The sequence below is a fragment of the Sinohyriopsis cumingii genome, chromosome 6 (assembly GCF_028554795.1).
Source record: "Sinohyriopsis cumingii isolate HCF-2022 chromosome 6, ASM2855479v2, whole genome shotgun sequence".
Lineage (NCBI taxonomy): Eukaryota > Metazoa > Mollusca > Bivalvia > Unionida > Unionidae > Sinohyriopsis > Sinohyriopsis cumingii.
In genome coordinates this window covers 8,328,348-8,355,452 of record NC_142966.1, presented here as the reverse complement: position 1 = coordinate 8,355,452, position 27,105 = coordinate 8,328,348, and the positions used below count along the sequence as shown (strand labels likewise).

Genomic DNA, 27,105 nt, shown 5'->3' with positions numbered 1-27,105 from the left:
CACCGTGTTTGATAAAGAACCAATGCCAGGCACAGAAAACTTATTTTCAAAGTTGGTAGGTCATAAATACATTTCCAAATAAGACTTTACCAAAGGATATAGGCAGGTACAAATCACTGATAATGCCCGCGAGTTAATGGCATTCAAGACTGCCAAAGGTCTTTATAAATTTAAAGCCATGCCTTTCAGTTTAGTTAATGCTGGTGCGACATTCATTCGTCTCACGCACAAACTGTTAAACAGTATGGAAAACATCAACAGTTTTGTGGATGATATATTTGTTTATACATATACCTGGGATGAACATGTTAAGGTATTAATTGATCTGTTTGATAGACTTCACACTCCCAATCTTACAGATAGGCCCACCAAATGTAGTATAGGATATTTTAACCTAGAATGTTTGGGCCATCTTGTACGTGGACTAGGCCAGTTGAAACCTCACCCTGACACAATAGGAGCAATTAGAGATGCACCTGGACCAGAAACTATCAAACATGTAATATCCTTAAAAGGTTTGATTGGGTTTTACAGGAAATTTGTTCCCAATTTCGATACTCTGGTGATAGTGACAAGGTGGGAAAACAGAAATGATGGGCAGTGATAATACAGCCAGATGGTTGTACTCTGACATTACTGACAAGGTGTGAAAACAGAAATGATGCGCAGTGATAATACAGCCAGATAGTTGTAGTCTGATGTTACTGACAAGGTGTGAAAACAGAAATGATATGCAGTGATAATACAGCCAGATGGTTGTACTCTGATGTTACTGAGAAGGTGTGAAAACAGAACTGATGGGCAGTGATAAGACAGCCAGATGGCTGTACTCTGATGTTACTGACAAGGTGGGAAAAAGAGAATTGATGGGCAGTGATAATACAGCCAGATGGATGTACTCTGATATTACTGACAAGGTGTGAAAACAGAAATGATGGGGAGTGATAATACAGCTAGATGGATGTACTCTGATGTTACTGACAAGGTGGGAAAAAACAGAATTGATGGACAGTGATAATACAGCCAGATGGTTGTACTCTGATGTTACGGACAAGGTGTGAAAACAGAAATGATGGGCAGTGATAATACAGCTGAATGGATGTACTCTGATGTTACTGACAAGGTGGGAAAAACATAATTGATGGGCAGTGTTAATACAGCCAGATGGAAGTACACTGATTTTACTGACAAGGTGGTTTTCCACCATGTCTGATGATTATTCATAATTATTGTAAATAACATTGATATTAGTTTTATCACATTGATTTTATAACATTCTTGTGATTTTCACATGGAAATACCAACTATATAAAAATGCCTTCAAGATCTTACATGTAGTCACTACTCTTATATGGGTTATCTCCATTAGAAAGTCCACTCATCTTATAAGGCCACTTTCCATCTGTGGAACAGGTGGTCTTATAACAGGGGGCTACTGTAATAAATCATATTGCCTAATCTATAATGTATGGGTTTTTCTCCGTTGAGAAAATAACAGATAAATGGATGAAGAACTAGCAATATTTGTATTTCTATTTATGTAGTTGAATATAATTATTTGAACAAAAAAAATGCATGCTCACATGCACTATTTGTCCTGTATAACAAGCATGCTGACATGTACTGTCTTTCCTACATAATATGCATGCTGATATTACTTCTTGTCCTACATAACATGCAGGCTGACATGTATTTGTTGTCCTACATAATCTGCAGGCTGACATGTACTTCTTGTCCTATATAACAAGCATGCTGACATGTACTTCTTGTCCTATATAACAAGCAATGCTGACATGTACTTCTTGTCCTACATAACATGCATGCTGACATGTATTTATTGTCCTACATAACATGAATGCTGACATGTATTTGTTGTCCTACATAACATCAATGCTGACATGTATTTGTTGTCCTACATAACATCAATGCTGACATGTATTTGTTGTCCTACATAACATCAATGCTGACATGTATTTGTTGTCCTACATAACATGTATACTGACATGAACTTCTTGTCCTATATAACATGTATGCTGACAGTGACTTCTTGTCCTATATAACATGAATGCTGACAGTACTTCTTGTGCTATATAACATGCACACTGACTGTATTTCATGTCCTACATAACATGCATTCTGACAGTATTCCTTTTCCTACATAACATGCATACTGACATTGACTTTGTGTCCTACATAACATGAATGCTGACACTGACATATTGTCATATGAAATATACAACATGCATGCTGACAGTAATTCTTGTCCTACATAACATGCATACTGACATGTACTTCTTGTCCTACATAACATGCATGCTGACAATACTTCTTTTCCTATATAACATGCTTGCTGACAGTAATTCTTGTCCTACATAACATGCATACTGACATGTACTTCTTGTCCTACATAACATGCAAGCTGACATGTACTTATTGTCCTACACAACATGCATGCTAACTTGTACTTCTTGTCCTATATAACATGCATGTTGACAGTACGTCTTGTCCTACATAACATGCATGCTAACTTGTACTTCTTGTCCTACATAACATGCATACTGACATGTACTTCTTGTATTACATAACACGCATACTTGCAGTACTTCTTGTCCCTTATAACATGCATGCTGACACATAAGTCTTGTCCTAGATAACATTCATGCTGGCAGTACTTCTTGTCCCTTATAACATGCATGCTGACATGTACATCTTATCCTACATAACATGCATGCTAACTTGTACTTCTTATCCTACATAACATGCATGCCAACTTCTACTTCATGTCCTACATAACATGCATACTGACATGTACTTCTTGTCCCTTATCACATGCATGCTGACATGTACATCTTATCCTACATAACATGCATGCTGACATGTATTTGTCCTGCATAACATGCATACTGACATGTACTTCTTGTCCTACATAACATGCATGCTGACATGTACTTCTTGTCCTACATAACATGCATGCTAACTTGTACTTCATGTCCTACATAACATGCATACTGACATGTACTTCTTGTCCTACATAACATGCATACTGACATGTACTTCTTGTATTACATAACATGCATACTTGCAGTACTTCTTGTCCCTTATAACATGCATGCTGACATGTACATCTTATCCTACATAACATGCATGCTAACTTGTACTTCTTGTCCTACATAACATGCATACTGACATGTACTTCTTGTCCCTTATAACATGCATGCTGACATGTACATCTTATCCTACATAACATGTATGCTGACAGTACTTCTTGTCCTACATAACATGCATGCTGACATGTACTTCTTGTCCTACATAACATGCATGCTGACATGTACTTCTTGTCCTACATAACATGCATACTGACATGTACTTCTTGTATTACATAACATGCATACTTGCGGTACGTCTTGTCCCTTATAACATGCATGCTGACACATAAGTCTTGTCCTAGATAACATTCATGCTGGCAATACTTCTTGTCCCTTATAACATGCATACTGACATGTACTTCTTGTCCTACATACAGGCATGCTAACTTGTACTTCTTGTCCTACATAACATGCATACTGACATGTACTTCTTGTCCTACATAACATGCATACTGACATGTACTTCTTGTATTACATAACATGCATACTTGCGGTACGTCTTGTCCCTTATAACATGCATGCTGACACACAAGTCTTGTCCTAGATAACATTCAAGCTGGCAGTACTTCTTGTCCCTTATAACATGCATGCTGACATGTACATCTTATCCTACATAACATGCATGCTAACTTGTACTTCTTATCCTACATAACATGCATGCTAACTTCTACTTCATGTCCTACATAACATGCATACTGACATGTACTTCTTGTCCCTTATAACATGCATGCTGACATGTACATCTTATCCTACATAACATGCATGCTGACATGTATTTGTCCTGCATAACATGCATGCTGACATGTACTTCTTGTCCTACATAACATGCATGCTAACTTGTACTTCATGTCCTACATAACATGCATACTGACATGTACTTCTTGTCCTACATAACAGGCTCGCTAACTTGTACTTCTTGTCCTACATAACATGCATACTGACATGTACTTCTTGTATTACATAACATGCATACTTGCAGTACATCTTGTCCCTTATAACATGCATGCTGACACACAAGTCTTGTCCTAGATAACATTCATGCTGGCAGTACTTCTTGTCCCTTATAACATGCATACTGACATGTACTTCTTGTCCTACATAACATGCATGCTGACAGTACTTCTTGTCCTACATAACATGCATACTGACACATAATTCTTGTCCTAGATAACATTCATGCTGGCAGTACTTCTTGTCCCTTATAACATGCATACTGACATGTACATCTTATCCTACATAACATGCATGCTAACTTGTACTTCATGTCCTGCATAACATGCATACTGACATGTACTTCTTGTCCCTTATAACATGCATGCTGACATGTACATCTTATCCTACATAACATGTATGCTGACAGTACTTCTTGTCCTACATAACATGCATACTGACATGTACTTCTTGTCCTACATAACATGCATGCTGACATGTACTTCTTGTCCTACATAACATGCATGCTGACATGTACTTCTTGTCCTACATAACATGCATACTGACATGTACTTCTTGTCCTACATAACATGCATGCTGACATGTACTTCTTGTCCTACATAACATGCATGCTGACATGTACTTCTTGTCCTACATAACATGCATACTGACATGTACTTCTTGTCCTACATAACATGCATGCTGACAATACTTCTTTTCCTATATAACATGCATACTGTCATGGACTTATTGTCATACACAACATGCATACAGACATGGACTTACTGTCCTACATAACATGCATCCTGATGTGGATTTCTTGTCATACGTAACACACATACTGACATGGACTTCTTTCAAACAGAGCATGCATGCTGACATGTACTTATTGTCCTACATAATATGTATGCTGACATGGACTTCTTGTCCTTCATAACATGCATACTGACATGGACTTCTTGTACTATATAACATGCATACTGACATGGACTTCTTGTACTATATAACATGCATACTGACATGGACTTCTTGTACTATATAACATGCACGCTAACATGGTCTACTTGTCCTACACAACATTATGTTGACACAGACTTATTGTCCTTCATAACATGCATACTGACATGGACTCCTTGTCTTACATAACATGCATCCTGACTTGGACCTCTTGTCATACATAACATGCATACTGACATGGACTTCTTGTCCTACATAACATGCATACTTACATTGACTCATCCTACATATCATGCATACTGACATGGACTTCTTGTTATACATAACATGCATACCAACATGTCCTTTTTGTCATGTATAACATGCTGCAAATACCTGCTAAGAGCATTTTCTTTGGCCATTTTTTCATCTTCCAGTTTCTGTTTGTAGCTTGCTACAGTTTCCTCTAGATTCTTTACTTGGTTTCGTAGATTGTTCTGTGTTGTATCTTTTGCTTTGTTGGTCCTGAAATAAGTATTTTGCAAACAAAGACATGAAGAATATGACTTCAAAGTGTCAAATATGCTGACACAAAAATGATTTGCAAAAAAATGAATCACTAAAAATGTATTATAGAAAAATAGAGGTAGGCAAGGCATCAATAAAGGTTGATAAAATATGCTTTAATTCAAAAAACATCCTGATTTGTGAAAGATTTTGGAATCTTATTTATTTAGGTATGGGATGTATCAATGAGAAATCGATAGGTTCTACTGCAAATGGTATGCAGTACATAGCATGGAAACTGACATTCAATAAACACTGGATGGGAAAGAAGCACACAGCTGGACAAATAACTGTGTATTAATGTTTAGAACACAGTTTGAACTGTGATCCAGAAATAAAAAGCAACAGATTTGATATATGGTAATAAATTGGCACATATATCACTGTTCTTGTGGGTCGGTGGTTCTTTCTGGGGTTTTCCTGGGTACTTCCTCCACCATTAATACTGGCTGCCATGTGTAGCCTATCTTGCACTGAAAAATGGCGTTAAACCCTACAACAACAACAACGATATATTTCTTTGAGAAATTAAAAAGAATAAAATGAATCAGATAAAGAAAAACAGAAATTCTGGCCTAATTAATAAAGTAATATTATCAGATAAAATATTAGTATTGATGGAGATATCATGCTGCAATAGCTTTAATCATTATTGTTGTTATTGTTGTTGTTGTGGGGTTTAAAGCCATTATTCAGCACAAGATAGGCTATACATGGCAGCCAGTATAAATGGTGGAGGATGAACCTGGCAAAACCCTGGAAAGAACCCCTGATCCACAAGAAGCAAATGGCAAGCTTTCTCACATACCCAGATTGACTGAATCTGAGACTAGAACCCACACAGACAGAGGTGAGATGGCAGTTATCCATAACAGTTAGTGCTTTAGACGACTCCACAATCAGGGCCCCTAATCATTATTGTAAGGCCAGAGTAATTTTACTATTTTGTATCAATCTAATATTCTCATCCTACATCATCCCCCAGCATGGCTGCAAATTAAAATGATGACACCCTTTCAACCATTATTCTCCTCAAAATAAATCTGGGAAACCTCCCACAACTGTCTAAAATGTTGGTATGAATGATGTAATCAAACTATGGAATACTTGGAGAATAAAATGAAATATCACAATGATTCATACAATAGACAGGTGGATGAAATGTACACTGAAATATTTGACATTTTTGATATTTGAATTTAGATGTGCATGAAAATCATAACCATAGTAACTGTTCTGAACTATATGATATATTACTACATGTATTTCTTTTCTATGTCTATAAGATGTATATAATAGTTTGAATGGAAATGGAATTCCTAAGCATGAACATTGGTGCAAAACCAAAACAGGAATTAAATGGATTACTGAAGATTGAGTTTGTTACAGTTAGTTATGCTACACTGTGACCTTGACATTTTGGTTGAAGTCTCCACAAGTCAGGAAATATGAAGTTCAAAAATCATTTACTATCAAAAAAGATTAATCGGTTGAGGACACGGAATGCCTTTAAATCATTTTTGAAATAATAGAGGTCCTCTTCATCATATTTGCAAATATCAATTAGATCATATTTACATTCAAGAAACAAGGTTAAGCAGGTTATGTGACATGCAAAGATAAAGGATATGGAAAACAAAGTAATGTCTGATAATGCTACCAAAGCAGCATCTGTCAATGTTGCCAAGGCAATGTCCAACCATGTTGCCAAAGCTATGTCTGAAAATGTTGCCAATACAATATCCAACCATGCTGCCAAAAGAATGTATGTCAATGCTACCAAACCAAAGTCTGATAATGTTACCAAAGTAATGTCTTACAATGCCATCAAAGTTATGTCCAACCATGTTGCCAAGCAATGTCTGACAGTGTTACCAAACCAATGTTCGACAATGTTACTAAAGCAATGTCTCACAATGTTGGAAATGCAATTTCTGACAATGCTACCAAAGCAATTTCTAGCAATCTACTAAAGCAGGTGGATAACAAAACCATCAAAGCACTACCTGACAATGCTGTCAAAGCAATGTCTGAAAATTTTACTAAAACACTCTATGGCCATGCTACCAAAGCAATGTCTGACAATGATATCAAACCAATGTCTAGCAATGCTAACAAAACAAATGACTAACAACACTATTAAAACACTACCTGACAGTGCTACCAAAGCAATTTATGTCAATGCTATCAAAGCAATGTCTGACAGTGCTACCAAGGCAATTTATGACAATGCTATCAAAGCAATGTCTGACAGTACTACCAAAGCAATTTATGACAATACTATTGAAGCAGTGCTACTAAAACAAGTGACTAACAACACTATCAGAACACTACCTGACAATGCTATCAAAGCAATGTCTGACAATGTGACCTAAGCCAATACTGACATATACTTATATACTTATTCAGGTTATAAGTATATTTTGCAAAAAATGAAAAATATGTATTGATAGTCATATTACAAAAAGGATACGATGCTGTTAACTTGACTGCTTGTTGCCAGATTCCCAGATGTACTCAAACAAACAATGCCCAGGTATACATAAATTGACAGCTTGTTGCCAGATTCCCAGATGTACTCAAACAAACAATGCCCAGGTATACATAAATTGACAGCTTGTTGCCAGATTCCCAGATGTACTCAAACAACTAATGCCAAAGTATAAGTTAACTGAATGCTTGTTGCCAGATTCCCAGATGTATTCAAACAAATGAAGACTTTACATACTCATCTTCTCCTGCAGTTTTCAGTGACTCCAGTTCTTTGATACGTTCTTTCAATTTATCTATCTCCAACTGTATCTGAACTTTCTCTGAAGCCAGTCTGAAACATATAAAACACAAGCTCTGTAGAAACTGCAAGATAAGTATAGTCTCTATGTCTAGAGAGGTAACAAACTCAGCCAGTCAGAAGAAATGTACAGTAAAACCTGCCTTATGTGACCTCTAGTATGAGCAAATGTGTGTCATATACGATCACTGTCATACTGCTGTTACAACTCTATAGTCTTAAACCAAGTAAGAGTGAAAGTCACAAGTTTTGTAAAATTCAACAAATAATTTATTTAAATAGAATACAAAACTGAAGTTTAAAAGGAACTTACAGTATTGTGAATTAAATATCAAACAGTCCTAAAAGTTCTATCACAAGTCGAAAAGTATAAAATTCCAACTGAATATCAGTGGTGTTCCAAATAAATTCCTATATTGTATGTATTGATATGCCTTTAGTCTTGAATGTGTTAATGTGCCAATGGCCTGGAATGTGGTGATGTGTTAAGTCTTTTAATTTATCACAAATATATAATCAACAATGTCCTTGACTGAATTCTCTATTACTTCAAATTAATGATTCAATCCAAGAAGTATTAATAAGCACCTTTTCAATTCCAGTGAATAATTTAAATAAATAAATCCACCCGAATAAATAACTCAAATGTAAAGGCAGGAATGAGTAACTATAACGTAAACATCTTTATGTACTCCTCCACTTGTCCTAAGTCATGATTACCATTTTCTGGAAATACTCAGTCATCTTTAATGAAAAATTTCATTTCTGGAACCTTCTCAGGTCAGAATCAAGACTGTATCCATAATGCAAACAATAATGATCTGAATATTTAATCTATAATCATAGGGACATATTAGCCATGCATCATGTTGTTTACAAAATAATGTCCCTACTAAGGTAGACCATTAACTTGATTTTATACAAATGTTAATTAAAAAATACAGATATATATAACATATAATCACTGAGACAAACCCACAAACAATAAAAATTAAAGGGAAATAACTTATGCATATATAAATTTTATATATAAACACACTCAGGAGCAGGCATCTGCAGAACAAACAGTGACCACAATTTGAAGGCACAGTATACATTTTGACTCCGCTATAAATGACTGCATTACGAAACAAAAACACTGCTAGCTTTGATGTAATCATTTGTAAATATGACTGTTTAGGTTGGTCTGATATAAAGTGCAGATTGCACTGAAGAAAAATGCTATGAATGACTGTATTGCAAAAACAGAAAAAACACCACTGACCTAAATTAATTAATACTTTGTAAAAGTAAAGACTGTTTTATCTTTAAAAAATGACGTCATACACATAGTGACATTTGCTATAGATTAAACTAGACCGAAGCACACATCGCTCACAGCCATTGTTGTTCTAATCTCATGTCAATGCATACCGAGATTAACCACTTACTTTACAGCAATAGTCATAGAAGTGCAAAGCCAATCCAGATTTATGTTCTTTTTTTGCACAGTGCCGATAATGTCATAATAATAAATATTTTCAATGAGCTTCAACGCAGCCATCAAATAAATATTTTTGTCTTTGGAAATAAACTGTAATCATTCTGATGAATGAAGTCATCATTAATACTTGTAGGGTCATCATTAATACTTGTAAGGTCATCATTAATACTTGTAAGGTCATCATTAATACTTGTAGGGTCATCATTAATACTTGTAGGGTCATCATTAATACTTGTAAGGTCATCATTAATACTTGTAAGGTCATCATTAATACTTGTAGGGTCATCATTAATACTTGTAAGGTCATCATTAATACTTGTAGGGTCATCATTAATACTTGTAGGGTCATCATTAATACTTGTAAGGTCATCATTAATACTTGTAGGGTCATCATTAATACTTGTAGGGTCATCATTAATACTTGTAAGGTCATCATTAATACTTGTAAGGTCATCATTAATACTTGTAGGGTCATCATTAATACTTGTAAGGTCATCATTAATACTTGTAGGGTCATCATTAATACTTGTAGGGTCATCATTAATACTTGTAAGGTCATCATTAATACTTGTAGGGTCATCATTAATACTTGTAAGGTCATCATTAATACTTGTAAGGTCATCATTAATACTTGTAGGGTCATCATTAATACTTGTAGGGTCATCATTAATACTTGTAGGGTCATCATTAATACTTGTAAGGTCATCATTAATACTTGTAGGGTCATCATTAATACTTGTAGGGTCATCATTAATACTTGTAAGGTCATCATTAATAATTGTAGGGTCATCATTAATACTTGTAGGGTCATCATTAATACTTGTAGGGTCATCATTAATACTTGTAGGGTCATCATTAATACTTGTAAGGTCATCATTAATACTTGTAAGGGTCATCATTAATACTTGTAGGGTCATCATTAATACTTGTAAGGTCATCATTAATACTTGTAGGGTCATCATTAATACTTGTAAGGTCATCATTAATACTTGTAGGGTCATCATTAATACTTGTAAGGGTCATCATTAATACTTGTAAGGGTTAATTGTTTTACAGATTTATTTTGTCATTGTTCAAATGCTGTGTTGCATTTTGATTTATTTGACAATATTTAATTATGACCTTACTTATTTATGCAATTCATACATGTGCCTGTTATCTTGATCTTCAACAATAAATATGAATATTCTATGACAGATGTATATCTGTATCGCTATATATAATTATTTTCAGCTGACAGTTGAATGTATGATTTTGATGAAACAGGCATATAATTTCATCTCGAGAAAAGCTGGAACAGAAATGTGACATCCAAAAAGGTGTCCAGTTAATCAGATACATGATCAACTAATTAGTAATGTGGGCCTCGCTCATTATCCATCTAATTAGTAATGTGGGCCTCGCTCATTATCCATCTAATTAGTAATGTGGGCCTCGCTCATTATCCATCTAATTAGTAAAGTGGGCCTCGCTCATTATCCAACTAATTAGTAATGTGGGCCTTGCTCATTATCCAACTTATTAGTAATGTGGACCTTGCTCATTATCCATCTAATTAGTAATGTAGGCCTTGCTCATTATCAATCTAATTAGTAATTTGGGCCTTGCTCATTATCCAACTAATTAATATTGTGGGCCTTGCTCATTATCCATCTAATTAGTAATGTGGGCCTTGCTCATTATCCAAATAATTAGTAATGTGGGCCTTGCTCAACTAATTAGTAATGTGGGCCTTGCTCATTATCCAACTAATTAGTAATGTGGGCCTCGCTCATTATACAAATAATTAGTAATGTGGGCCTCGTTCATTATCCAAATAATCAGTAATGTGGGCCTCGCTCATTATCCAACTACATAGTAATGTGGGCCTTGCTCATTATCCAACTAATGAGTAATGTGGGCCTCGCTCATAATACAAATAATTAGTAATGTGGGCCTCGCTCATTATCCAACTAACTGGTAATGTGGGCCTCGCTCATTATCCAACTAATTAGTAATGTGGGCCTTGCTCATTATCCAACTTGTCCGAGATGTTAATGAAATAAACAAGTTTGATTATCATCAGAATAGATATATCACTTTTAGGGTAATAGTAGTTCATACCAAACAGATGAAAGATTACTTCATTAGAATGCACAGATGTAACTCATTATGAATCTAATTTGATGTAACTCATTATGAATCTAATTTGATGTAACTCATTATGAATCTAATTTGATATCCTAATAATCTAATGTTACAATGCTACGGTCTTTATCTAAGTAAAAGAAAATAGTGAAAAGCAACAAGATTTGTAAAATAAAAAAATAATTTATTTCATTAGAATACAAAGTGAAAATTTAAAAAGGTTTAAAAGTATTGTGAATTAAACTCCAAATAGTAATAAAAGTTCTATCACAAGTCCAAAATGTTTGTAGTTCCAAATTAATTCCAGTGGTATTCTGAATGAATTCCAATACTGAATGTGCTTACATGCCAGTAGTATCAAATGTGCAAATGTGCCAATAGTCTTGATGCATCACAGTTATATATCCAAGTTGTCATCAAAAGGATTCACAATAATTCCAAAATACTGAGCACTTTGTAATATCAGTAAATAAATTAAATATATAAATTACCTCAAGTATTAACTGAAACACAACTAAAATTGACTTTTCAAAAGACAGATCTTAAAATATGAATTAGTACTTATGTTTACTTCTACCTTATATAAAAACCTATGTCAGAATATGAGGACCAGAATGAGGGGAAAAAGTTACTAGAACATTCAAAGTTGCCAATCAGATCAAGAATTTCCAAGTAAAAACCTAATTTCTTATATATATATATATATATATATATATATATATATATATATATATACACATGCATATATATATATATATATATATATATATATATATATATATATATATATATATATATATATATATAGAGAGAGAGAGAGAGAGAGAGAGAGAGAGAGAGAGAGAGAGAGAGAGAGAGTAATAATGATCCTAATATATAATCTAGATTCATAGAAAATATTAGTTATGTAACATGCTGTTTACAAAATAACATGTTTTGTATCAGGTAGGCCTTTAACTTGATTACTGACCAAGGTCAAACATAAAACATAAATATACATAACATACGATCATGGAGAAAGCAAACATATAATAATAACTAAATACTTATATATAAAAACATATTCTGAGTTTGATAAAAATAAGATCAGATGTATGATCTCAACCATGATACCAAGGTTAACCAATCAGATGTGGGATCTCAACCATGATAACAAGGTTAACCAATCAGATGTGGGATCTCAACCATGATAAAAGGTTAACCAATCAGATATAGGATCTCAACCATGATAACAAGGTTAACCAATCAGATGTGATTTAAAAGGAATTCTTGGAAGAACAAGTGAACATCATCTATGAATGCAACTCTCATAACTGTAATGTAGTCAGAGATTTGGCTGCTGTGTAGCCAGAGTAAGCAAACCTCCATAAATGTCCATGTTTGATCATGGTGATTTTAGGAAGTAGTAAGGCTTTCAAATGTCAATGTTTGATCAGTGATTATAGATGGAGTAACAACCACGAAAGTTCATATTTTTGATCACAGAGATTTAAGAAAGAATAAGGCCCTTAAATGCCCATGCTTGATCATAGTGATTTAGAAAAAAACAAGGCCCCCTCAATTTCCATGTTTGTTTATGGTGACTTAGGAAGAAGCAAGGCCGTCAATTGCTCAAGGTTATACCAGTGACTTATCAAGGAGTAAACACTTTAAATACCCATGCATGATGATTGTGATTTAGAAAGAAGTAAGGCCCTTAAATGCCCATGTTTAATCATGATGACTTAGGAAGGAGAAAGAGAAATGTCCTAAATTGCCCATGTTTGATCATGGTGGCTTAGGAAAGAGATAGGCCTTTATGTTTGATGGCAGTGATTTAGGAAGGAGTAAGGCCTTTATATGCCCATGTTTGATCATGGTGATTTAAGAAGAAGTAAGGCCCTTATATGCCCTTGTTTGATCATGGTGATATAGGAAGGAGTAAGGCCATTACATGGCCCATGTCTGATTGCAGTGATTTAGAAGTAAGGCCCTTAAATGCCCATGTTTAATCATGGTTAATTTGATAGGAGTAAGGCCCTTGAATGTCCATATTTGATCATGGTTAATTTGATAGGAGTAAGGCCCTTGAATGTCCATATTTGATCATGGTTAATTTGATAGGAGTAAGGCCCTTAAATGCCCATGTTTGATCATGGTTAATTTGATAGGAGTAAGGCCCTTGAATGTCCATATTTGATCATGGTTAATTTGATAGGAGTAAGGCCCTTGAATCTCCATATTTGATCATGGTTAATTTGATAGGAGTAAGGCCCTTGAATCTCCATATTTGATCATGTTGATTTAGATAAGAGTAATACTCTTACATGCCCATGTTTGATTGTAATGATTTTGGAAGGAGTATGGCCATTCAAAACCCATGTTTGATCATGGTGATTTAGGAAGGAGTAAGGCCCTTACATGCCCATGTTTGATTGTAATGATTTTGGAAGGAGTATGGCCATTCAAAACCCATGTTTGATTGTAATGATTTTGGAAGGAGTATGGCCATTCAAAACCCATGTTTGATCATGGTGATTTAGGAAGGAGTAAGGCCCTTACATGCCCATGTTTGAATGCAGGCTCATATAATACTATAAAATATACATTCTGACTAAAACACTGTAAACATAATGTGAGATGGTGTTTTAACATGGCAAATTTACAAAATTTTAATGACCTGTTATATTTATTTTCAAAAATGTGACAGATGCTGACCTCAAGAAAAAGATACTGACTGCAGATGTATAGTTTCTTGTCTTTTTTGTGTTCTACCTCTCTGTATTAGAGTATGAGTTCATGCTTGCATGCACAAATGCATGTTACTATGCAGGTACAAATGTGTGCTTGTATGTATACATAAAGATGAGTAGGTAGATGTTTAGGAATAATCTTTTACCTGCTGATTTCTCTTTCCTTATTCAAGCGCTCTCCTCTTTCCATTGTCAGCTCCTGATTAGCAGCTTCAAATTTGGCTTTCCATTCTGATGACACATCCCTAAAATATAATAATTTGCACTGTATAGAAACAAGCCTCAGAAAACAATATCTGCCCTATAGGCCAATCAAACTCAGAAAGACATTCTAGGAAAAACAGTACCAAGTTTGATGGTGTTTCCCAACTGCCTTTTAAAAATTACTACAAGCTACATTGATATAAAAAGTGGTTGACTTAAAAATTCAAAAGAAACAGAAAATTGTGTTTTGAACTTGAAACCATTTGGACAAGAAATGAATCCAAATTCACAAAATCCATTAATACATCCTTATGAAGAAAATAATGATAGTAATATGAGCTCTTCAATGCCATCTGGACCACTACACTGACTCCCATTCAGTGCCATCTGGACCACTACACTGACTCCCATTCAGTGCCAACTGGACCACTACACTGACTCCCATTCAGTGCCATCTGGACCACTACACTGACTCCCATTCAGTGCCATCTGGACCACTACACTGACTCCCATTCAGTGCCATCTGGACCACTACACTGACTCCCATTCAGTGCCATCTGGACCACTACACTGACTCCCATTCAGTGCCAACTGGACCACTACACTGACTCCCATTCAGTGCCATCTGGACCACTACACTGACTCCCATTCAGTGCCATCTGGACCACTACACTGACTCCCATTCAGTGCCATCTGGACCACTACACTGACTCCCATTCAGTGCCATCTGGACCACTACACTGACTCCCATTCAGTGCCATCTGGACCACTACACTGACTCCCATTCAGTACCATCTGGACCACTACACTGACTCCCATTCAGTGCCGTCTGGACCACTACACTGAATCCCATTCAGTGCCATCTGGACCACTACACTGAATCCCATTCAGTGCCAGCTTGACCACTACACTGACTCCCATTCATTGCCATCTGGACCACTACACTGACTCCCACTGAACAAAGCTGTTTCTGCTTTTCACTTGAACCTACAAGAGCCTTTCCTTATGTTGTTTACTCCCTGCCTGCCATGTTTGAACTGTTCTTGATTACTCTCTGACGCTTGTTTTTGAACAATACGAAATGGAAAGTTCAAATTGAATGGTGGAAAGAGCTGCTTTTAACAATCAGACAAAGCGATGGACAGCCCATTGAAGAGTTTAATTCACTTGTGTCTGAGAAGGACTGAAGCTTTGCAGAAGTTTAAGAGAAAATATATACAAATGTATTGCAGGACTTCCAGCTCAACTCACTTTTTTGTTTGAGAAAGAAAAGTGGAAACATCTCGAGATGAACTAGATACTTCCAAGACAGGAGAACATGGATAGCAAACACCATTTGATGCATCAGTTGTACTAAATGTTTATACTGTGTTCTAACATGGATAACAAACACCATTTGATGCAACAGTTGTACTAAATGGTCATACTGTGTTCTAACATGGATAACACACACCATTTGATGTATCAGTTGTACTAAATGTTTATACTGTGTTCTAACATGGATAACACACACCATTTGATGTATCAGTTGTACTAAATGTTTATAGTGTGTTCTAACATGGATAACACACACCATTTGATGTATCAGTTGTACTAAATGTTTATACTGTGTTTTAACATGGAATGCTATGAATATTTAAGTTATTCTTAAGTCAACTATTTGTATTTAAATGACATAAAACCTTTAATAATGGTACAAGTGTTATCAACAAAATTCAAAAGATGGCCTTGATGCAGCAAAATTTGTGTCATTCATATGACTTCTTAATTTATCATACATTTTGGTCTGAAACTATTGTAACTTGTATCATTTCTTGGTTATGAAGATTGTATCTAACTGTATATGACTCATATTTGGGAATATTTTATTGGCATTTAAGTTAAAAACGTATGTTTCTTTTTGTCTCCTGGTGAACTTATAATTATTTTAGTGTATGTATGTAGACATTTGGTAAAAGTCTGCAATATTTTGATTCGTTCATAGGTGCAAACAAAAAGAAGTCTTTTTGTAAACTCACCTTATGTGAAATTGGTAAAATTATATTAACGCTTTAAAATTTTGGGGAAGAAGTTAAAATTACAATGCAGTTTGTCTACGAGTCTAATTAAGACGAGGTTACAGATTAAGGGAAATAACTCAATGTCATGGTTGTTATTTAACCAAGCGAGTTGTTTCCCTATCTTAGTTTTGTAAGGTTTGCAGTTACTTCCCTTGGGATAACTAAGGAAAAATGACAAAGCGAACAATACATAATAAAAAACCCAAACAATTTGGACTATTTTTTTTAAAGTTTTATTTTTATATTAAGTCTGATTAAACATCGGCAACGACCTCACCAGCAAGCGAATTCCCCACATCACCTCAAGGTATTCCCCATGTACCGCTGTACGCTTTCTTAGTGTGATTATCCAAGTATTAAATACCACTATTAATTCACCTTTCGGTATGTTGTTTACACATCAGAAAACTGAACCTTCAAAACGCCTCCCCCCACCCCATTAGTACAAAGCTGGCTGTCCCCCATCAGTCCATATGGCCTGTCTCCCATCAGTCCAAATCGTCTGTCTCCCATAAGTCCATATGAGCTGTCCCCCATGAGTCCATATGGTCTGTCCACCATCAGTCCATATGGTCTGACCCTCATCAGCTCAAATCGTCGGGCCCAATCAGTCCATATGGTTTGTCTCCCATCAGTCCATATGGTCTGTCCCTCAGCAGCCCAGATCGTCGGGCTCCATCAATCTATATGTTTTTTCTCCCCATCAGTCCATATGGTCTGTCCCCCCATCAGCCCAGAAAGTCTGTCCACCATCAATCCATATGGTCTGTACCCCATCAGTCCATATGGTCTGTCCCTCAGCAGCCCAGATCGTCGGGCTCCATCAATCTATATGTTTTTTCTCCCCATCAGTCCATATGGTCTGTCCCCCCATCAGCCCAGAAAGTCTGTCCACCATCAATCCATATGGTCTGTACCCCATCAGTCCATATGGTCTGTCCCCCATCAGTCCATATGGTCTGTCCCCCATCAGCCCAGGTCGTCTGTCTCCCATCAATCCATATGGCCTATGCCCCATCAGCCGAAATTGTCTGTCTATTAGTGAAACTAGATTCAGCCAATAATTACTTGGATCTAAGTAACAGCTACATGGAAGATATGGGGAAAGTTTGGATAATGTGCTCCTTCAGGAAGCCTGTCATGACGGCAGATTTATGTACAAGTGTATTGTCATGGATGGATACCATGACCCGGGTGTCGGTACGCGGACAGGTGATTTAGTAGTGTTCCACAGCTTTTGTCAATACTTTGGAGGCATGAAAATGTCCAGTAACACTAGTCGAGTCAAGCCTAAGAACCTGGCAGACCGGACTTTTTGCATCGAAATATAATGTGCATAAAACTCTCTCGACAGTCCGACTCCGACTCTGCTCGTTTTCTCCAATCCAAACATTATTAGTTTCTCTCGAGTCGGGTTTAGAAACGTAAATACATGTTTCATCCACTATGACAAGCTGTTTTCCGTTTTCAACCGATGTCTGTTTCTGAGCATCCGTTAAAAAAAATGCGTAACCCATCTTGTACGAACTTTTATGTGCATAAGACGATTTTTCTATATATTAAACGCAGCTGACGAATTAATGCCCGTGATAACAGAAATACCTTCCACTGTGAATCAAGCATCTGCACCAATTATTTTTTTCTCTTTACTGCAGCTATTTCCCGCTCACCTCTCGGTGAAAACTTTATTCCACAACATGGCTTATTTTCATGGATTTGCGATCATCTATACAACGAGGTAACCACCCAGAAATTACATGATGTGACAGACAATTATGCCTGCAAACTTTATCCACGTGGGTCTTGGTATCAGTCTGCGTTTGTTACACTAGGAGTGTTTGGATTTTACACTATGCTTTATACACAGTGACATAATTACACTAGGAGTATTTGGATTTTACAGTGTTATGTATACACAGTGGCAGAAATACATTAGGAGTGTTTGGATTCTACAGTATGCTGTATACACAGTGGCAGAATTACACTAGGAGTGTTTGGATTGTACAGCATGCTGTATACACTGTGGCAGAATTACACTAGGAGTGTTTGGATTGTACAGTATGCTGTATACATAGTGGCAGAATTACTCTAGGAGTGTTTGGATTTTACAGTATTATGTATACACAGTGGCAGAATTACACTATGAGTGTTTGGATTTTACACTATGCTGTATACACAGTGGCAGAATTACATTAGGAGTGTTTGGATTTTACAGTATGTTGTATACATAGCGGCAGAATTACACCATGAGTGTTTGGATTGTACAGTATGCTGTATACACAGTGGCAGAATTACACTAGGAGTGTTTGGATTCTACAGTATGATGTATACACAGTGGCAGAATTACACTATGAGTGTTTGGATTCTACAGTATGCTGTATACACAGTGGCAGAATTACACTATGAGTGTTTGGATTTTACACTATGCTGTATACACAGTGGCAGAATTACACTAGATGTGTTTGGATTCTACAGTATGCTGTATACACAGTGGCAGAATTACATTAGGAGTGTTTGGATTCTGCAGTATGCTGTATACACTGTGGCAGAATTACACTAGGAGTGTTTGGATTGTACAGTATGCTGTATACATAGTGGCAGAATTACTCTAGGAGTGTTTGGATTTTACAGTATTATGTATACACAGTGGCAGAATTACACTATGAGTGTTTGGATTTTACACTATGCTGTATACACAGTAGCAGAATTACATTAGGAGTGTTTGGATTTTACAGTATGTTGTATACATAGCGGCAGAATTACACCATGAGTGTTTGGATTGTACAGTATGCTGTATACACAGTGGCAGAATTACACTAGGAGTGTTTGGATTCTACAGTATGATGTATACACAATGGCAGAATTACACTAGGAGTGTTTGGATTTTACACTATGCTGTATACACAGTGGCAGAATTACACTAGATGTGTTTGGATTCTACAGTATGCTGTATACACAGTGGCAGAATTACATTAGGAGTGTTTGGATTCTGCAGTATGCTGTATACACAGTGGCAGAATTACTCTAGGAGTGTTTGGATTGTACAGCATGCTGTATACACTGTGGCAGAATTACACTAGGAGTGTTTGGATTGTACAGTATGCTGTATACATAGTGGCAGAATTACTCTAGGAGTGTTTGGATTTTACAGTATTATGTATACACAGTGGCAGAATTACACTATGAGTGTTTGGATTTTACACTATGCTGTATACACAGTGGCAGAATTACATTAGGAGTGTTTGGATTTTACAATATGTTGTATACATAGCGGCAGAATTACACCATGAGTGTTTGGATTGTACAGTATGCTGTATACACAGTGGCAGAATTACACTAGGAGTGTTTGGATTCTACAGTATGATGTATACACAATGGCAGAATTACACTATGAGTGTTTGGATTTTACACTATGCTGTATACACAGTGGCAGAATTACACTAGATGTGTTTGGATTCTACAGTATGCTGTATACACAGTGGCAGAATTACATTAGGAGTGTTTGGATTCTGCAGTATGCTGTATACACAGTGGCAGAATTACTCTAGGAGTGTTTGGATTTTACAGTATGCTGTATATACAGTGACAGAATTACACTAGGAGTGTTTGGATTCTACAGTATGCTGTATACACAATGGCAGAATTACCCTGGGAGTGTTTGGATTTTACAGTATGCTGTATATACAGTGACAGAATTACACAGGAGTGTTTGGATTTTACAGTATGCTGTATATACAGTGACAGAATTACACTAGGAGTGTTTGGATTCTACAGTATGCTGTATACACAGTGGCAGAATTACTCTCATGTTTTTCAGGCAGTTTTACGTCACTGTCATTTATATATGTTATGTCACTTGCAGTTTTTAGCTATCGATTGATATTAATTCAATGACAGGTTCAAAGAACAAAAGGATTATAACCAAGTATTCATAGCTTTTCAACTACTCATTGAATTAATTTTCAAATAAGATCCCGTCAAAATTTAATGAAAATTCCTGAAGTTCACGTTGTAAGGTGATTTTTTTTGTGTGTTGAAAGTTAAGACGTTCTAGCAGTTAATGTGTGTGTGTGTGTGTGTGTGTGTGTGTGTGTGTGCGCGCGATTTGGATTTTGAATGTAGCTTTAACCTTTTTTCAGTCATAGCGCAACGATGTCTGCATTGTGACAGTTTATAATGATGTTTAGCACTTGGGCATCATGCCGCAGACTTGTAGCATGATACACCAACCTGTCACATTATCCTGACACCAGGCCAACCAATCCTAACCGTTTAATGCTGAGCGCCTAGCGAGTCAGCTGTTAGTACCATTTTTATAAGTCTTTTGTTACGACTCCGTCGGGGTTAGAACCCGCGACCGACCGCATCCGAGACGGACTCTCTAACCACTAGGTCATCGAAGTGGTCTAGCAGTTATAGTAACAAGTGCACATTAACGCTATATCTTCACAGTTTATGTGTCATCCCATTACAATGTACCCAGAAGATGCAATTTTTGCATCATCCCTTTGTAAATTACTAAGATGGAATTTGTATTGATGAAATAAATTACTGATTGATCCCTTTACAAACCGTTTAGAAGGTTTTCGTATCAACCCTTTACATATTACTTAAAAGGAAGTTGTGCAGATGGCGGAGTTGTTGTTTGATTCCTTTATCAATTGCTTAAACGGAAGTTGTAATTTTTTTACGATTAATTGGCAAAATAATTAGGCGGAAGTCGTACAGATGACAGTAATTTTAGTACAATCCCTTTATAAATTATTAAGACGGAAGCTGCATGGATACAATTAATTTCGAAGTGATCCCTTTACAAATTACTTAGAAGCAAGTTGATGTGGTTTGTGATTTTAACGCTATTTTTTCAGCATATGATAGCTCTACATGGCGGTCATTATCTTTGGTGGTGGAAGAATCCGTGAAAACCACTGGAGATATATACAGACACACATAAACATAATGGCAACCTTTCTCACATATCCAGTTAGTTCAGCCGAAACTCGAAATCAATGCGGACAGGGATGACATGTCAATGTTTTGTAAAGGCGAGTGTCTTAGACCACCTGTCCACCTTCGGCTCCAAACAAAGTTGTTCGATACAATTAAGTTTGGTGTGAATCACTTACAAATTACTTGAACACAATGTGAATTGTATTTAGCTGAGTGTTTGAAAACTGCATGACTCTCCAACTGTACCTACAACAAGTCTGGCTTTTTGTTACCATTTAGTCTGTTAATTGATTTTATCACGTATTCTTACATCAGTCTATATACTTGTAGCTTGGCTTATGTCGAGGTAAAGTATAATTAAGCAGAAGAAAAAAAACGTTTTGCATTTATCATTCGTATATACTTGAATGCATAATGTGATCTGCAATGCAAGGTCACGTGTTATCTTTGTTGTGTATGTGCTACACAGTTATCAATCTACAATGTAACATTTACATGTATGTATGTGAAATCTGCCCAAGTCCGACTCTCTTCCTTCCTAAACTATTCAAGTGCTAGAGTGGATTTATTCTGAGTGGGTATAAAATCATTTGTCTTCCGTGTCCCTGTATCTTCCTGTATAACCGAAATACGAACCCCCTCTCTCTCCAACACTTTCAATCTTTACTCCAGCTCTTTCTCAGACTGTACATTGACAGCTAATGACCTTTACCTTTAATCCCGCTCTCATTTTCAGACTGTACATTGACAGCTAATGACCTTTACCTTTAATCCCGCTCTCATTTTCAGACTGTATATTGACCTTTACCTTTCATCCCGCTCTCATTTTCAGACTGTACATTGACAGCTAATGACCTTTACCTCTAATCCCGCTCTCATTTTCAGGCTACACGCTTACAGCTAAAGACTTTCACTATATGGTACGATTTGCACAAGTCATGACCTGAATACTCTTATATAAATTTTATCCCTAGAAAAAAAGATTAATGTCAGAATTATTCCCCTAACATGCATACATTTTACAAAGTCCAAAGCTCCATGTATTCTTGTAGTTCTATTACGATAAGAGTTCAAAATTACACACTGCTGTGAAAGTCCGTCTTGCAGTACGAAATGAAACAAACGTAACTCTCGCATCTAATATTCATTCTTGATATAAAACAAAATACATAATCTAAGTATGTTCCATTTAAGACGGATTTAGTCTAACGCTTTAGCTGTATTCGGAGTCCAACCTAAGTCCGTCCTAAAAAGTCATGTACATAATACACCTGAACCCACCTGAAGTCCAGGCGGAGTCTACCTAATAAATTTGCGTCGTATTGTATATGATGTGACGATAATCAAGATAACAAGCAGTTTGCTATCGGCACAAGTTTTAAGATGAACAATCGTACAAGACTTGTTTTTAACCCTCTGCGTAGAACTCTTTATCTGTCCTCCAGTACAGTTGGGACACATCAAAAGCATTTATGACCTCAATAAAGAAATAATGGTACAGTTGATTCACTAATAACTTTTTAATGCCTCACTCCTCCATATTACAAACATTGAAATACAATTATTAAACAAGGCGCTCACTTGTAAACACGAGTCCAATCACAAATAGAAGCTAATCTTTAGTAGCTGACATTCTAGGACTACAACGGAAGAAAATACACTGGTCAACAGTGAAATCATTACTGACTTGAAAAGGCCCTAATCTGTAGTATTTTGGTGTGCCGAACACGAATATAACCGTGAAAAATTTGTATTGGCTCTCGTTTTGAAGATATTCATATACCTCATTTTCTATGTTTCACTGTGTAAATTTATCCAGTAGGACTGCAGCAACATCCGGAATAATGATGTAACATTGCATAATACCATCATGCTCACATCATCCACAGATGATTGCATCATTTTCTGATGCAATGCAATACTAATGCCATGCGGCTGCTGAAGTAAGTTGACGTCAGCAGTGTACTATACATGTGTAGGCCTATTATACTAATGCCAGGCGGCTGCTGAAGCTGACGTAAGCAGTGTACTATATAAAGCCCAATCAGATAGGTTCAGCATTTAAAATATTTTAGACGTTGTGCGAGACAGTTCAAGCTACTGTTACATAAAACTTATTATTTTATCCATTTACGTACAATAAAGAACAGTAATGCCTCGAAAGTGTGTTAATACCGCGGACAATTTTTGCTATATTTGTGGGTAAGTGACATTTGCCAACCAGAAGAAAAGTATCAATTCTCAAGTGAAGAAGGCATATCATCTTTACTTCGGATGCAAGGTTGGTGACCAAGACAAGCCTTGGGCTCCGCATATATGCTGTGCTACATGTACAACACAGCTTTCACAGTGGTTGAATTGCAAAAGGTCATCAATGCCGTTTGCAGTCCCAATGGTGTGGAGAGAGCCAAGCAACCACCTAAATGACTGTTACTTCTGCTTGGTTCCTCCTCTTTCCGGCGGAATAACGAAGCGAAAGAAGTCGAGAATAGTCTACCCAAACATTCCGTCTGCATTGAGACCAGTTCCACATGGTGAGGGACTTCCTATTCCAGAACCTCCAGCAGAATATTCTCTTGATTCATCTGACGAAGACAAAGGTGAGTCGACCTGTTCTTCTCCTGGTCCATCAGCATGCAGTGATCCAGATTTTCACTGTGGTGCATCATCAACCCCACACAGAATAACACAGGAAGAACTAAATGACCTGATTCGTGATTTGGACTTATCAAAGAACAAGGCAGAATTGCTAGGATCAAGACTCCAACAATGGAATCTTCTAGAAGAAGATGTCACAATTACTGCATATCGAAAGCGCCACCAGCAACTGGAGCCTTTCTTCAGAAAGGAAAGTAATCTGATATTCTGTTCCGATATTGAGGGCCTCATGAATGCTTTAAAAATCACTCATGACCCACAAGAATGGAGACTATTTGTGGACTCTTCGAAACTGAGTCTCAAGGCTGTGCTTTTGCACAATGGAAACATTCTTCCATCTATTCCAGTAGCGTATGCTGTCCACATGAAAGAGACATACGATAACTTAAGGCAGCTACTGAATTCCATTGAGTATAACAAGTACAGCTGGCACCTCTGTGGTGATTTGAAGGTAGTTGCCCTTTTAATGGGACTGCAGCAAGGATATACAAAATACATGTGTTTCTTATGCGAGTGGGATAGCCGAGCAAGGGAAATGCACTACATGAGGAAGGAATGGACTCACAGGCAGAATGTAGCCATTGGAGAGAAGAATATCCAACACCCAGCTCTGGTTGAGGCTCAGAAAATCTTGCTACCACCCCTTCACATCAAACTAGGTTTGATGAAGAACTTCGTGAAAGCCATTGACCGGACTTTGCCAGCATTCCGATACCTGCATGAAAAATTCCCTCGACTCAGCGAAGCAAAGATTAAAGAGGGAGTTTTTGTGGGTCCTCAGATTCGAGAGCTTTTCAAAGATGACCGGTTCAACAACTTGCTGGAAGGTGACGCGAAACAAGCATGGAATGCTTTTCGCCTAGTTTCTACAAACTTCCTCGGAAATGTTAGGGCAGAAAACTATAAGGAACTAGTAGAAGACATGTTGATGAAGTATAAGAAACTTGGCTGCAATATGTCTCTAAAGATTCACTTCCTTGATTCCCATTTGGATTTCTTTCCTAGCAACTGTGGTATTGTTAGTGATGAACACGGCGAACGTTTTCATCAAGATATCGCAACAATGGAACAAAGATACCAGGGAAAATGGTCCACTACAATGCTGGCTGACTACTGCTGGACACTCCTCAGAGATGCTCCCGAACAGCTGTACAAGAGACAGGCGAAGAAATCTAAGATGTAGTCAATGACTTGATTTTTTATAGGTAGGCTATTACAGTTGACCTTTTACTATTGGAATGCATTTCGTTATGTAAACATTAATTTCTTGCAGATTACAAAAAAACTAGAGCCAATTTTGCAATTTGACTGTCATATTCGTGTTCAGCACATAAAAATTGATAAGAATTGACTAATTTTATTTCAGTAACATGACTTTTGTAAAAATTTGTTGTCCAGTGATATCCGTTTTTCAAACATGAAAATTAGGTCACAGTAACCTACTTGAGATGCATCCACCTGCTAATTTTATTAGAGTTTTTGAAACAGAATCCAATGAACAGATAGCTCGATACACAAAAGTCACTAAAGCATGAAATTAGTCACAATGACCTAGTTTATGTTAAAAGATTAATCACATCGATATGCATCAACATTGAATGTTTTCTTTAGTGTTGATGAAATAGGATCTAATAAACTGAAGATGTAAAGAATGGTGTGTGCGTGTGTATGTGTGTGTGTATGTGTGTGTTGATTTTATAACGTAACTTTAACCTTTTTCAGTCATAACGCAGCTATGTCTGCAGTGTGGCAGTTTATAGTGATGTCTAGAACTGAGGCATCATGCCGCAGACATGTAGCATGATATCCCACCCAGTCACATTATCCTGACACCAGACCGACCAGTCCCATCACTAACCTTTTAATGCTGAGCGCCAAGAGAGGCAAATGTTTGTACCATTTTAATAAGCCTTTGGTATGACTGGGCCGGGGTACATACCCGCGACCTTCCGCATCCGAGGCTGAGGCTCTAACCACTAGGCCACCGAAACGGTTATAAAGAACAGATAGCCTAAATTTAAATTTAAAAAAAAAAACACACAGAATCCACGCTCCAATTTTCATGAGTGTAGGTGGAAAAGGGTCGAAATAAAGAGGAAAACGAAAGAACAACTAAAATTATAAAGATAACACTAACCACGTCTATGTATAGTTAACGTAATTTCGTAAATTTCCATCCATATACCAGTCTTCCTACGGTACGTGAAGCCAAGTTCATAATATTGATGGTATAAAGAACGAACTTGAGAAAATATAAAATTCAGAGTAGGTGAAACAGGTCAACTTTTTCTATATTTGAGGTACTTCCATAAGATGCACCTACATTACAGTTTGTATGAGTGTATGTAAACGTGTATTTATAATATTGAAAACAATCGAATAGCTAATAATGCAAAAATCATTCGTGTCAAAATTAGGTCAAATTGATCCAGATATGACTTCGCTCAGTTACTCTTCTTAACATGCATCTGCATATACCTACCTTTCATATGCTTAGACTAAGTAGGGCATACGTTATTTA

General features: G+C 36.6%; 1 protein-coding gene across 1 annotated transcript in view; it reads right to left on the bottom strand.

Annotated features, from left to right (window-relative positions):
- LOC149796333 (uncharacterized) overlaps positions 1-27,105 on the bottom strand; it is a 113,765-nt gene that overhangs the window by 13,447 nt on the left and 73,213 nt on the right. The window contains exons 6-8 of the mRNA XM_089961002.1: positions 14,859-14,957; positions 8,308-8,403; positions 5,409-5,537 (exon numbers count right to left, since the gene is read on the bottom strand). Coding sequence (XP_089817128.1) covers positions 5,409-5,537; positions 8,308-8,403; positions 14,859-14,957 — 324 coding nt within the window. The remainder of the gene's footprint in view (positions 1-5,408; positions 5,538-8,307; positions 8,404-14,858; positions 14,958-27,105) is intronic.